Source organism: Conger conger, chromosome 8 (genome assembly GCF_963514075.1).
Source record: "Conger conger chromosome 8, fConCon1.1, whole genome shotgun sequence".
Lineage (NCBI taxonomy): Eukaryota > Metazoa > Chordata > Actinopteri > Anguilliformes > Congridae > Conger > Conger conger.
Genome location: NC_083767.1, coordinates 60,469,138 through 60,484,455, shown reverse-complemented (window position 1 = coordinate 60,484,455; position 15,318 = coordinate 60,469,138). Strand labels below are relative to the sequence as shown.

The 15,318-nt window shown below is 45.3% G+C and overlaps 1 protein-coding gene across 1 annotated transcript in view; it reads left to right on the top strand.

Moving 5' to 3' along the window:
• The window catches only part of LOC133134532 (E3 ubiquitin-protein ligase TRIM35-like), a 49,214-nt gene extending 37,165 nt beyond the window's left edge, over positions 1-12,049 (top strand). Inside the window, exons 8-9 of the mRNA XM_061250733.1 lie at positions 9,904-10,006; positions 11,496-12,049. Of these exons, the coding sequence (XP_061106717.1) occupies positions 9,904-10,006; positions 11,496-12,049 (657 nt within the window). The remainder of the gene's footprint in view (positions 1-9,903; positions 10,007-11,495) is intronic.
• Positions 12,050-15,318: the final 3,269 nt, after the last annotated feature.

The window sequence follows — 15,318 nt, the reverse complement described above, 5'->3', positions numbered from 1 at the left end:
GTTAGACAGGGATAGGGGTATCAGAAGGGGGGGGCGGGGTAAATCAGGAGGGAGGACTAAGGTAGAGTTTGAAGAGGTGTGTTTTGAGTCTGCGTCGAAATAGGGGGAGGGATTCTGCTGTCCTGACAGTGGTAGGCAAGTCATTCCACCACTGAGGAACCAGAACGGAAAACAGGCGTGAACGTGCAGCTCGACCGCCAGGTGCCCGTAGAGAGGGAACCGTAAGGCGACCAGAGCTGGCAGACCGGAGTGGTCTAGCTGGGGAGTAGGGAGTGATCAGGGAGTGTATGTAATGTGGGGCAGTCCCCTTAGCAGCCTGAAATGCCAACACTAGGGCCTTGAATCGGATGCGTGCGGCAATAGGAAGCCAGTGGAGGCCAATGAGAAGCGGGGTGACATGAGCCGACCTGGGCTGACTGGTGATCAAGCGGGCTGCAGCATTCTGGACCAGCTGGAGGGGCTTTATGGCGCACGCTGGGAGACCGGCTAGGAGGGAGTTGCAGTAATCCAGGCGGGAAATGACGAGCGCCTGGACTAGGAGCTGGGTGGCTTTCTCAGTCAGGAGATGACGGATGCGGCGTATATTATACAGAAAGAACCTGCAGGTTCTGGCAGTGGAGGATACTTGTGGAGCCAGGGAGAGGCAGTTATCAAGAGTCACCCCAAGATTCTTTGCCGTACGGGAGGAGGAAACTACAAAGTCCTCCACAGTCAGTGAGAGGTCGATTGACGGAGAGGACTTAGCAGGGATGTAGAGAAGCTCAGTTTTGGCAAGGTTGAGCTTCAGGTGATGGGAAGTCATCCACGCAGAGATATCAGCCAAGCAGGCAGAGATCTGTGTGGTGATTTGGGTGTCGGGGGGGAAGGAAATGAAGAGTTGGGTGTCATCAGCGTAGGAGTGATAAGAGAAGCCGTGGGAAGAGATAACAGAACCAAGGGACATGGTGTATAGCGAGAAGAGGAGAGGCCCAAGAACCGAGCCCTGCGGGACTCCAGTTCGTAGGGGTTGAGGGTCGGAGAGTGCGCCCCTCCAAGTCACCTGGTAGGAGCGACCAGAGAGGTAGGAGGAAAACCAAGCGAGTGCAGAACCTGTGACACCCATCCCAGACAGCGATGAGAGCAGAATCTCATGGTTGACTGTATCGAAGGCGGCCGACAGGTCGAGGAAGATGAGGACAGAGGAGAGGGATTTTGCTTTAGCAGAGTGGAGTGCCTCAGTGACCGCGAACAGGGCGGTTTCAGTGGAGTGGCCACTCTTGAAGCCAGACTGGTTGGGGTCATGGAGATTGTTGCGGAGAAGATAAGTGGACAGTTGGGAGCAGACCGCCCGTTCCAGGGTTTTAGCGAGAAAGGGAAGAAGAGAGACAGGCCGGTAGTTGTTCAGGGCAGAGGGATCAAGAGTAGGTTTTTTGAGGAGGGGAGTGACTCTGGCCCTCTTCAGTGAAGAGGGCATGGTGCCGGAAGAGAGGGAGGTGTTGATTAGAGAGGAGAGAAAAGGGAGAATGTCCTCAGATATAGATTGTAGGAGGGGAGAGGGGATGGGGTCAAGAGGACAGGTGGTCGGGCGGTGGGAAGTAAGGAGTTTCAGTGTGTCGGCGTCAGAGAGGGGAGAAAAGGAGGTTAGGGAGTTGGGGAGGGTAGGAGGGTCAGCAGGGGTGGAGGGTTGGGAGAAGGAATTGCGAATAGCATCGACCTTCTTTTCAAAGAAGGAGACAAAGTCATCAGGTGTGAGTGATGAGGGGGGTGGGGGGGGAGGGGGGGCCAGAAGAGAGGAGAAAGTTGAAAACAGTTTGCGGGGATTAGAGGCGGCCGCGTTAATTTTCGAGTGAAAGAAGGAAGATTTAGCTAGAGAGACAGAGGAATGGAAAGATGATAAGAGGGCATGGAAGGAAGCTATATCACTGGGGAGACAGGACCTTTTCCATTTTCTCTCCGCCGCCCGCAGTTTGGTTCGGACAGCTCGTAGAGCATCAGAAAGCCAAGGACTGGGGGGGGGAGGCCCGAGCTAGTTTGGTGGTGAGGGGACACAGAGAGTCAAAGGAAGATGAGAGGGAGGACATGAGAGTTGTAGCCGCATCATCGGTAGACAGTCGAGAGAAAGACTCCGCAGATGGTAGGGAGGAGAGGATTGTAGATGAGAGGGTGGAGGAAGACAGGTGGCGTAGGTTCCGTCGACAGGTGACAGTGGACGGTGGGAGAGATGGATGGGTGTTAGAGGAGAGTGGAAGAGAGAAAGAGATGAAGGAGTGGTCAGATATATGGAGTGGTGTTACAGAGAGGTTGGTTGTTGTGCAGCTCCTTGTGAAGATGAGGTCAAGAAGGTTGCCTGCTTTGTGGGTGGGAGGGGAAAGAGTGAGGGTAAGGTCAAAAGAAGAGAGGAGGGAGAGAAAGGTAGACTGGGTGGACTCTGAGTTGAGGTTGAAGTCACCCAGGAGGATCAGGGGGGTGTCATTGACAGGTGAGGAGCTGAGGAGGATGTCCATCTCATCCAAAAAGTTCCCCAGAGGACCCGGGGGGCGATAAACAACAATAACAAACAGTTTGCACGGCAGAGTAACAGAAACCGCATGAAATTCAAAAGAGGAGAAGGAGAGGGATGAGGAGAAGACACTAGATCTCCATGAGGATGAGATTAGGAGACCTGTGCCACCTCCTCTGCCAGAGGATCTGGGTGTGTGGGAAAAAGTGAAGGCAGAGGAAAGGGCAGCCGGGGTGGCCGTGTTCTCTGGTGAGAGCCACGTTTCAGTTAAAGCAAGAAAGTCAAGGTTGAGGTGGGAGGCATAGGCAGATATGAAGTCTGCTTTCTGGACGGCGGACTGGCAGTTCCAGAGGCCACCAGCCACACAGAGATCAATACCAGGGGATCTGGGAGGAAAGATGAGGTTAGAGATATTCTGCCCATGTTGGCGGGAGGCGAACCTCCTACCTGACTGGGACCTGGGGAGAGGAGAGAGGACAGGGATGGGAAGGAAACACATGGAGGGAACTAGGGAGGACAAGAGGAATACTACACAGTGGAATGAGGGCATGCAGCAAAAACAAAATCAATCATCAGGCTCTCGGACAGCCTTGATGGACACCCGTAGATAGACACCCTCGACTTTGTAAGCCTGCGACTTCGTACGCCGAGGCAAGTAGCCGAGGCTGCCGCACACAGCTGCCGCTGGTGCGCTACACAACTGCTTAAATAACACTGACGCCGAATACAGAAAATGCAACCAACCCACTGCAGAACAATAATGCAAACTGAAGTGAGTTCAGGTGTGCCAGTACTAATAGCCTGAGCAGGGTGCAAAGTATTGGCTCCTCCTACAACAAAAGCTGTGGCCTGCCAGCCAGTAAAACAATAGCCTAACTTAATAGCCTAGCTTACCTGAGAGAAACAAACACCTAACCCAGTTTCACTGAATCTAAATAAACACCACTTGTAATAGCTAACAAACAAACAAGTACACAACAGAACACTAAAATGACAACTAAACTGAATTTAGAATCAGCAAGCAAACAAATAATACTTAACTAATCCAGGAGAAAATGCAACCAACCCACTGCAGAACAATAATGCACACTGTGCCTAGATCAGCTCTTTTGACTTCAGTCCATGTTTCAGATTTGAGAGGCGGTTCCAGGCTGTACTGAGTGCAGCCATCCAGCTGACTGAGTAACTCATCCTGCTTGGTGAAACAGGCCCCAGGGGTCACTTGTGGAAACATCTGAGAAGGTCAGCGCGCACCACGTTTGTCTCACGGTCCCCTGCTGATGAAAAGACTCCCAGTCTCCCAGTCCTCTTCCCTATCCCTGCAAGGTGAGTGGGGAACGGGTGATACCTGCAGGAATACCCATCATACCTTTGGGAAAACCAAACGGAAACAGGGGGTAGAGAGGTCCTTCTTCAGCCTCGGAAAAAGGGCCGTGGAATCAGAGACGACTTTAGACTTTAGAAGGAGAAACGTTGGTGTGTTCTGGTCTATTACTATATGGGAAATCTACAGTAGCCAGTAAGTTGCATTAAAACCCAGCATAAACATAAGGAAAATCTTTTCTCCCCAATGGAAACTGACTGTTCATATTCATTCATTCATCAAGTTTATCCAAGTCCCTGTGATTTTAGAAAAATAACACTAAAATATCTTTCAGAAAGATATTTCCACTATCTGGGAAAACGTTGTTTCAATACAGAGATGTTTCAAAAGGTGCAACATATATTATTTTGTTCATTTCATGAAATTAAATCTACACCATAACTTAATTCCGATGTGAGCCTTCTTGTACACTTTGCATAGTGGAAACTGAATTGATGAATGTCGACTCTCCCTCGTGCAGTGGGTAGCACTGCCGCCTCACAGCAAGGAGGTCCTGGGTTCGAATCCCCGTCGGCCGGGGCCTCTCTGTGTGGAGTTTGCATGTTCTCCCCGTGTCTGCGTGGGTTTCCTCCGGGTACTCCGGTTTCCTCCCAAAGTCCAAAGACATGCACGTTAGGCTGATTGGAGAGTCTAAATTGCCCGTAGGTATGAGTGTGTGAGTGAATGGTGTGTGTGCCCTGCGATAGACTGGTGACTTGTCCTGGGTGTATTCCTGCCTTTCGCCCAATGTATGCTGGGATAGGCTCCAGCCCCCCTGCGACCCTGATCAGGATAAGCAGGTTCAGATAATGGATGGATGGATGGACTCTCCCTCATAAAAAAATAAAATAAAAACTGCTTTTGCTTGTAAATGCATATCTTTTGGGGAAATATTTAGCCCACCTACTTATTCATGCGATTATCTAACCAGCCAATTGTGTAGAAGCAGTGCAATGCATACAGTCATGTAGATATGGGTCAGGAGCTTCAGTTAATGTTCACGTAAAACATCAGAATGGGGAATATAAGTGACGTGGAATGATTGTTGGTGGCAGAGAGGGTGGGTTTGAATATCTCAGAAACTGCTGAGTGTCCGTCTTTCTGTCTGTGTCTGTGTGTGTCCGTCTTTCTGCGTGTGCCTGTGTGTGTCTGTGTGTGCCTGTGTGTGTCTGTGTGTGTCCGTCTTTGTGTGTGTGTCTGTGTGTGTCCGTCTTTCTGAGTGTGTCTGTGTGTGTCTGTGTGTGTCTGTGTCTCTGTTCCTCCGTGTAGTTACTGTGGGGCAGGGGTGCACAACTCCAGTCCTGCACGGCCAATCAGTGCACAGCGTTTCGTTCCAACCGATGGCCTTGATTTTAATTTCCGGACATTTCTATAAACTATGCTTGTTATGTGTCTGTAGCCAGGGCATATACAAATGTCAGATCAAGACATGTTTGGGCTACAATCGGTAAGATTCTTCTTAAAACATTGTTACGAGAGCATTGTACAAAAAGGTCAATTCCTTTGTTTTTGCTATACCCTGAAGACAATAGAGTTTGAGGTCAAAAGATGGACATGAGAGATCCGAATTTCAGCTTTTATTTCCTGGTATTTTTATCTAGATTTGTTAAATAACTTATCAGAATGTATCACCTTTTGTATCAGACCACCCAAGTTTTAGGTGAGCAAAAGTATTGGAACATGTGACTGACAGGTGTTTCTTGTTGCCCAGGTGTGTCCTGTTACATTGACTAAATAGTTCTGTGTGTGAACTCTTGGTTTAAACCTTGGATTTTGCCTGTGAAGAAATATAAATAAACCGCTGGTGTACTGAGCAACAGATATGAAACAGGTCGACCACGGAAAACAACAGCAGTTGATGACAGAGACATTGTCAGAGCTATGAAGAAAAACCCCAAAACATCAGTCAGTGACAGGAAGTGTCATGACATGCAGGTTAGGCTGATTGGAGAGTCTAAATTGCCCGTAGGTATGAGTGTGTGAGTGAATGGTGTGTGTGCCCTGCGATAGACTGGTGACCTGTCCTGGGTGTATTCCTGCCTTTCGCCCAATGTATGCTGGGATAGGCTCCAGCCCCCCTGCGACCCTGATCAGGATAAGCGGGTTCAGATAATGGCTTAGGCTTGCATGGAGTGGGTTCACTAATCAGTATTGATGATGTAACTTATGATGATAGCACCAGTATGAATTCAGTCTCCAAAAGTCTACAAAAACATTCTGTCTGAAAAGTTATTGAGAAACTTGATCCTGCAGCAAGACACAACTTCATTCGGGGCAGGAAGTGGATGATTTGAGACTGGCCAAGTCAATCACCAGACCTTAATTGAGCACGCATTTCACATCCTGAAGAGGAGATTGAAAGGAAAAAACCCTTGAAACAACAACTGAAAGAGGCTGTGTTGTACCCCTGAATAGGGGGATGAAATAATAATTGTGACTCAACACAGTGTTTCTCCACTGATGGCTTCATCACAAGTTCTCCTCCTACTGCACAAAGGCAGGCATGAGTAATCAATATCAGGTTAGCAGAATAAGATCATTTTGCAGATCACTGATTTGTAACTTTATCACATTACAGACCGTTAATTCAATCTTTTTAAACGTCGCAAATTATTAGTGTATTACTGCTTTTCACTTGACACAGCTGCAGTAAAAGCCTGGAAAGGCATCACAATAAGATTAATACAACAGTTTGATGATGCCCATGGGTCACAGGCTTGATGCAGTTATTGCAAGCAAGGCATATGCTACAACACATGAAGTATTATTTACTTTAATACTCTCTGTGCCAATACTTTTGCTCACCTAGAAATTGGGTGGTCTGATACCAAAGGTGCTATGTTTTAAGTAGTTTAGCGCATCTAGGCGTAGATACGAGGAAATAAAAGATGAAATGATGTACTCTTGTCTCAAGTTCATCTTTTTACCTCAAGCCCAAATGTAATCAGTGTATCACAAAGGAATTGGCCTCACTGTTCCAAATAATGTCATTTAATTTATTTTCATACATGGTGTAGAGGGTTATTGTGTATTCCTCCGTACGATTGTCAGTAGAAAAATAAATGCAGGTACGTCTTTGTTTCAAATAGATAGTTTAATATAGTAGAGGAACTAGTGGTTCTGTTCCCCGAGTTCAGATCAACAAGAGCTAAAAGATGAGGCAGGATGTCAACACTTATACCATGTCCCTCAATGGAGACAGTGGAACATATGGCCATTGTCATACATTAAAACACATCACAGGAGTGGGGAGGGGGGTGATTAGATCTGGTGAGGGGGTCAAGTGATTAGGTCAGGTGGGGAGGTAAAACAATGTGTGGGGAAAGGGGTTGAGGGAGGGGGTAGAGGATATAACAGAGAGGTACTGATCAAAGAGGTACATTTCACAAGATTGGGGGCTAGATAGGGTTGTAGATTGACCAAATAAAGCGAGGTGCTTCAGGGGTTGGCTGTAGTGGACTTGCCTCCCATGTTTTCCAACACATCATACATAAATGGATCCAGTGGTACATTACTGCATCCCGTGAATCCAATCCAGTTCAGGCACGTGACCATCTCCGTAAGAGAGAGAGAACAAACCCAGTCAAGAATCTCCTGGTGACTGAGAACTACAAGCCTGATCTGCAGTTCCTGTTCCTGCTTATTCCTGTTTTGAATCACATAGGGTGTGTTCTGTCCAAGATTCAGCAGCGGTGAAAGTATCAGACGAAGAAACTGAAAGACTGTAACATGGAGGCTAAAGCTTTGATTCCTGAGGATGATCTCTGTTGCTCTGTATGTTGTGACTTTTTTAAAGAGCCTGTTGTTCTGAAATGCAGCCACAGCTTCTGTAGAGTGTGTCTGCAGCAGTGCTGGGAAAAGAAGAGCTCTCGAGAGTGTCCCATCTGCAGGAGAAAAGCCTCTATGGATGGTCCTACTCCAAACCTGGCCTTAAGAAGCATTGTGGAGTCTTACTTAAAGCAGAAGACTGAGAGAGAAACGACAGACAAGACTGAGGCTCGCTGTAGTCTTCACGGAGAGAAACTTGTTTTATTCTGTGAACATGACAAAGAGCCTCTCTGTTTCATCTGTCAGACTTCAAGAAAACACAGAAACCACCCGGTCTGTCCAGTGGAAGAGGCCGCTCTGGAGCTGAAGGTATTCTTTTTTAAATCATAATTAAAAATTCTGAAAGTCTTGAAAGTCTTGTTTTAAAGCCTCAAAACATCTAGTATTTTAGATTTCAGTACAATGTACTTGGAGTAAAATGTGGGCATGGTTAAGTCCTGATTCACAGTTGTGATTATGGGCCTTTTATCATGAATACAGCTCCAGAAATGTAACATTGAAATGCAATGTGATTTCATAAATATATAGCAATGAAGTGTGAGATTAGATACTGACAGCACAAATATAGCACAAGACTTTTACTCTAACAAAATGAAGGTCTAGATCTGATAAAACTACTGTCATATAAATTGTTATCTGCTTGAGGAGAGAACTGTGCAACAACCAGGAAGTGCAGAAATCTACACTGAGTGAATAACCAGTGCAGACAGAGTTGTATATACTCTCTCAAAATGGATGTGTTAATATCGAACACAATAAATCAAGCCGGTTCTGTGAATGGCGGCACGGATGGTGCAGTGGGTGGCACTGCCGCCTCACAGCAAGGAGGTCCTGGGTTCGAATCCCCATCGGCCGGGGCCTCTCTGTGCGGAGTTTGCATGTTCTCCCCGTGTTTGCGTGGGTTTCCTCCGGGTACTCCGGTTTCCTCCCACAGTCCACAGACAGGCATGTTAGGCTGATTGGAGAGTGTAAATTGCCCATAGGTATGAGTGTGTGAGTGAATGGTGTGTGTGCCCTGGGATGGACTGGTGACCTGTCCAGGGTGTATTCCTGCCTTTCACCCAATGGGCTGCAGCCCCCCTGAGACCCTGTTCAGGATAAGCGGGTTAAGATAATGGATGGATGGACGGTTCTGTGAATGCTTCAACATTCCTTACAGTTGGCTGTAAATTACATTATGTACAGCCCAGTGGTGGTGGTTTTCTAATCCGAATATGCTGAAGTATTTGACTGGTTTAATTGTACTGAAAATGCATAATGCATAATGCTATGATGCCATAGAAGCATATTTCACTCATCTTTTCTCGAGTGGTTGCAGGTATAGTATATTCCATACTAAATTTCCCATGTTCTTACACTTACAAAATCACACTGACCGTCACTAGTGTAGCAGGGGTAATATTGTGCTATTTGTGAGAATAAGTCTGAACTGGTTCATATCACCCCAGGAGGAACTCAAGCCTGCACTTAATCTTGTCAAAGAAAAACTGAAGAAGTTTACTAAGGTTGAACAAGGATGTAAGAAGACAGCAAAACACATCAGGGTGAGTAACACAATTATTAAATATGTAGTATTTTTGATGAATGTTGTGTGTGACATGGATAACAAACACACTAACTGCCATACATAAATAACAAAGCGTAGTTACACTATTCAGGTTTAAAATGGTGTTTGAATCGCAGAGTCAAGCCCAGCACACAGAGAGGCAGATAAAGGCAGAGTTTGAGAAGCTCCAGCAGTTCTTGCGTGAGGAAGAGGAGGCCCGACTAGCTGCACTGAAAGAGGAAGAGGAGCAGAAGAGTCGGATAATGGAGGAGAAGCTAGAACACATCAGTGGAGACATCTCCACCCTTACAGACAAAATCACAGCAATAGAGACGGCCATGGAGACCGAAGACACCTCCTTTTTAAAGGTAGGAGCTTCATTTACTGACCGAGTTTATACCGATTAACCTCAGTAAAGTAACGTCATCTGTGCTGACTGTTATCATCCTCTTCACTTTCATTAACATGGCTCCTGCTGTTTCTCACCTATTGTTTCTCATAATGGAATGGACTGAATACATTTATACACTCACAATTATGCTCTTATTGTGTGTTTATTTCAGAGCTACAACAACATCAAGGAAAGGTATGTGGACTCTCAGCTCATTTCATCTTGAGTGTTTAAGTCTCTTCAGTTCCCGATGCTGACTGACTCCTGCCTGTCGTTACAGAGCCCAGTGCACACTGCAGGACCCAGAGCTGCTCTCAGGGGCGCTGATAGACGTGGCCAAACACCTGGGCAACCTGACGTTCAGAGTCTGGGAGAAGATGCTGGGGATGGTGCAGTACAGTGAGTATCTGGGCCAGATGCTGAAATCAGGTTTTTTTTTACAAACATTTAATGAACACATGAAAGAGGAGGAACAGGCTGCATGTTGACATGGTGCTGAAGATAAACAGCACAAAGTCATCCAGTCTCAGAGCAGGGAGATCCTGAGGGCTGCACTGCTCACAGTTTAATATCAGAACACACGCAGACACAGAATTAACACACAATGTAAAACCTCATGAAAAATATGTTTTATTAGCTGTGAGAATTGTTTGCATTGAATTTGCAATGATGTGTTCATTGATTCATGACTTTTCATAATGCAAATAGGTTTTATATTTAAAATATTAATCACTATAAATACAGTATATTATTATCCATAAGTAGTACATGTCATTTCCTGTGTATGGGACCTAATCTGAATAGAGTATGTGAAATGGTCCTGCCACACGCCATGGGCGGACACAAGAGATGGACACAGGGAGGTTGTTATGATCGGAACCATTCGCAGACTCCAAGATGTAATAAATAACACGCTTCAATCAAAGTGCCACAGAAATAGTTCAGTGCACGGCAATCAGGGCAATACAGGCAAGGCAGTTTGAGTCCAAAGGGTCAGAGTCCAAACAACCAGAGCAGTGTGGAGAAGGCAGGGTGGGGGGTGTGGGGGGGGTGTGGACAGGTAACCAGAGCAGTGTGGAGAAGGCAGGGTGGGGTGTGGGGGGGTGTGGACAGGTAACCAGAGCAGTGTGGAGAGGGCAGGGTGGGGTGTGGGGGGGTGTGGACAGGTAACCAGAGCAGTGTGGAGAGGGCAGGGTGGGGGGTGGGGTGTGTGTGGGGGGGGGGGGGGTGGCAGGTAATCGGGAGAAAGGGAAAACATGGAATGGAACATTGACATAAAACACATAGAAAAGGATAAACAGGGAAATGAACTACAACGGAGGCACGGAACGTGACAAGAAAACATGAAACTAAACAATTAACAACACAAATACAAGCTATGATACAAGCTATGATACAATAACACGAGACGTGAGGCAGCACTGGCATTTTAATAAATAAATAAATTAAAAAATTGGAATAAAAAAATTCATTAAAAAAAAAAAAATTATAATAAGCTTAATTTGTATTGCATACATAAAATGTAGCTCAAAGGGCTTTGCATTCAGCCAGTTACAAATAATTATAAAAACAACACATTGTAGAAACAATATAAAACTAATAAATACTGTGATTGTGGAAATACATTCACTCAACAAACAAATAACAAGACAAGACAAACACTAACACGACTGCCTTAAAGGAGCGACGGTCTTAAAAGAAAGCTCCCTCAGTCTCTTTTGGTGGTGTAGTTGGCCAGGGCCCCGGCCGGGATATTTCATGCTGCCAGTTGCACCTCCCCTGACAGCAGCGGTAGGAGGCGCAACGCCCACTCCTCCACCAGGTGTGTGTGTTCTCTCCTGTACCTCTTCTTCCCACCGTTTAAATATCTCTCTTCTTCATATTTCAGCTCCTGTGATGATGGACCCCAACACTGCACGTGCCGATCTCTCTCTCTCTGATGATCTGACCACTGTGAGACACACAGGTACAGCGCAGAACTGTCCTGACAACCCAGAGAGATTTAACTACTGTGTGTGTGTGCTGGGATCTGAGGGGTTTACCTCAGGGAAACACAGCTGGGAGGTGAAGGTTGGGAATAAACGTGAGTGGGATGTAGGAGTGGTGAAAGAGTCCATCAACAGGAAGGGAGATATAGCAGCCAGCCCAGGGAAAGGATACTGGGTCATAAGGCTGAGGAATGGTGATGAGTACAGAGCAGCAGGAGTAGATGACCTCACACTGGAGAGGAAACCCCAGAGCATCAGGGTGCAGCTGGACTATGACAGGGGGGAGGTGTCCTTCTTCAACTCCAGTGACATGTCACTCATTTACACTTTTAAACACACATTTACTGAAAGGGTGTTCCCATATTTCTGTCCCTGTGGGAGAGCTGATGGGAACGATGAACCCCTGACAATCTGCCCAGTGAAAGTCTCAGTAACAGTGACGTCATCCCAGTGAAGGTGTTTGTGTAAAAATGAAACTAGAAATGCTGTCAGAGATTTAGGATGTGTCTGATCTGCCTCAGCATGCCTGGCTGTTGACTTGAGCTTTGAGACACATGCTGGAGATGATCGGGGGGGGGGGGGGTGATGGTGTACCAGTACCCAATGGAAGATAAACAGACAGAGCTACACTGTCTCAGTGTCTAGACAGGTAAACACATCTAGCACAAAGGTGGGTGTCTGTCACAAGGGACTAATGACTATGTGGTTATTTGCTTTTACCTGATGCGTTTTATGCTGGAAAGGAGACTATTGTTTCTTGTTAATGTAATTTCTTATTCATCTGAACTTTGGAAACTGCAAAGGACCAAGTGCTTTCACACTTATAGGGTACTATAGATGAAATCCATTGAAATAATTTCAATTGATTCATTTTCTTTTCATCACCAATTATTTTGTTGAGTTACTCAACTGTACATGCATTTTTGGTCATGTGCATGCAGGCTGTATCTTTTGGGTTCTGTTTTAAAGCATTAGAACTGTATTTTATGAAGTGTTTATACATAAAACAGATGCGCTCTTGTGGGTAAATCAAATGCTTTCATACCTGATGGATGTCATTCCTGTTGAACTGGATTCATGAGAGCGTGTACAAGCTTTAATTAGAGTCTGGGCTCTTTTCAGATTGTACTTTGCAGATGCAGTGAAGAATAAATTCACCCTGTCAGTACCATGCTGTAGGATTTACATCTGAGCCTTCAGTAGCCTTACCTGCACACCTGCCATTGGTCTATAACTCTTTTCATGTATGCATGATATGTTTATATTGAACGTAGGATGTAATGAAGATGTATGGGAAACAAGTACCATATACTAGACATACAGTATAAGACTATAAAAACATAAGGCTTTATGTCATTTTTATTTTTGTTTTGTAAATTCTTTGTATTTTGTGCACACTGTATGTACATGCATAAACATAAATTGATTCTTTCTCAAATCTTAAGGAATGCTACAAGTCTCTTCCTTCATTTAAGTCTTGTGTACCGTGTGTGTGCAGTAAATAGCTTTAGAGATAGTTTGGACCAACTGCTCAACTTTGGTCAGACTACAAGCACTCTGCTAGGCTATGACTGTGCACTCTCTCCACTGCTATTTCTCACAGCTGAGGCAGGAATGTGTAAAACTGGCAGTTGAAAGTTACATAGATAATCGAGATATGTTTTTATCCCACTCACCTCAAAGCAATTTGTCCTGGGTTCGATCCCCCGTCGGCCGGGGCCTCTCTGTGCAGAGTTTGCATGTTCTCCCCGTATGAGTGTATGAGTGAATGGTGTTCATAGTTAACTTTAGTGTTTGGATAGTTAACTTTGGTCACTTTTGCTCTTTGTTTGTTTGTTTGTTAAAAAAAAAAAAAAAAAAAAAATGGCCCCTCTTTGTTGTACAAGTAGCAGTTGAAATAGTACTTCCCTCGAGGGTCTTTCAGCGAACTTATCCCTGGTTATGGGTATGCACTTTGTTGTACGTTGCTCTGGATAAGAGCGTCTGCCAAATGCCAATAATGTAATGTAATGGTGTGTGTGCCCTGCGATGGACTGGCGACCTGTCCAGGATGTATTCCTGCCTTTCACCCAATGCATGCTGGGATAGGCTCCAGCCCCCCTGCGACCCTGTTCAGGATAAGCGGGTTCAGATAATGGAAGGATGGATGGATAATTATTATTATTATTATTAATATCCATCCATCCATCCATCCATCCATCCATCCATTATCTGAACCCGCTTATCCTGATCAGGGTCGCAGGGGGGCTGGAGCCTATCCCAGCATACATTGGGCGAAAGGCAGGAATACACCCTGGACAGGTCGCCAGTCCATCACAGGGCACACGCACCATTCACTCACACACTCATGCCTACGGGCAATTTAGACTCTCAAATTGGCCTAACCTGCATGTCTTTGGACTGTGGGAGGAAACCGGAGTACCCGGAGGAAACCCACGCAGACATGGGGAGAACATGCAAACTCCGCACAGAGAGGCCCCGGCCGACGCGGATTCGAACCCAGGACCTCCTTGCTGTGAGGCGGCAGTGCTACCCACTGCACCATCCGTGCCGCCATTATTAATATTATTATTATTATTATTTGTAGAATAGGAGTTGTCGTAGTATTATTATTATTATTATTTTATTATTGTTGTTGTATGAGCAACTAATATAAGAGATTCACACTGAAGATCTAATTTATTTAGTCCAATAATGCTTACATCAATAGATTTACATCTGCATGTATTAAGAGTGCAATGAGAGGTATGTTTTGTTTGAGATACCATACTTTTATAATTCAGGCAATTTAGGGCAGCGCTCCTGATATGGTTCATGTTTGATAAAGAACTATTACATTTTCATATCTGAGTCAAGGATAGACTAACATGTTTTCATTTGGTTTGGCAACATTCACTACTCCTGACAATGGAATTCAAAGATTCAGATGTGTAAGCTAAACACCTCCAAGGAATAGACACAAGTCACATCTTTGTTTATGATGATTACGCTACAACAATGGCACTTGAGCAGTCCCATGATGCAGTGCAGAACTCCCGATGGCCATGGGGTGTCTCACCTGTTCTGCCATCTGTGTTCCGCTTAAAGATGAGTGTGCTTTGATCAATCTCCATGAGTATGAATGGAGCTCAAATGCAGACCTGCTTTGCACCTATCCGATTACGCACCTGACACGAGACGTTTCAAAGACCCTGTCCGTTCTGCTCATTCTGCGCGCCTTAATCTGCAGACCTGTCAGGCTTCCGCATCGGAGCATATTTAGATAGCCTACGTATGGAAAGGTGCTGGCGTGGACTGTGCTGGAAAACTGCAGCAGTTAGTTTCCCAGGCCTGTATGCTATCATCTGGAGCTATGTGGTCATTTTAGCGCATGTATGATTACCGCTGATCCAGGGGGTTGATCGGTCAACATGAGAGCTGAACGTCACTGTTATCTTCATAAACAACCCAGAATCCTCAGCGCAATGCCTGACGTAACATCGTACAGTCCTGGGACGACAAAGAATGAAAAAAAGAGATACAACTGCATAATATTAATAATAATAATAATAATAATAATAATAATAATAATAATAATAACAATAAAAAGAATTATAAAAATACAAATAATAATCACTATATCGGTTGGAATTAGCTGCTATTATTGTTATTATTATTATTATTTGGCATATTATTAATTAGCCTATCATCATCATCGAGTACTGACTTATCAATGCTGCATGG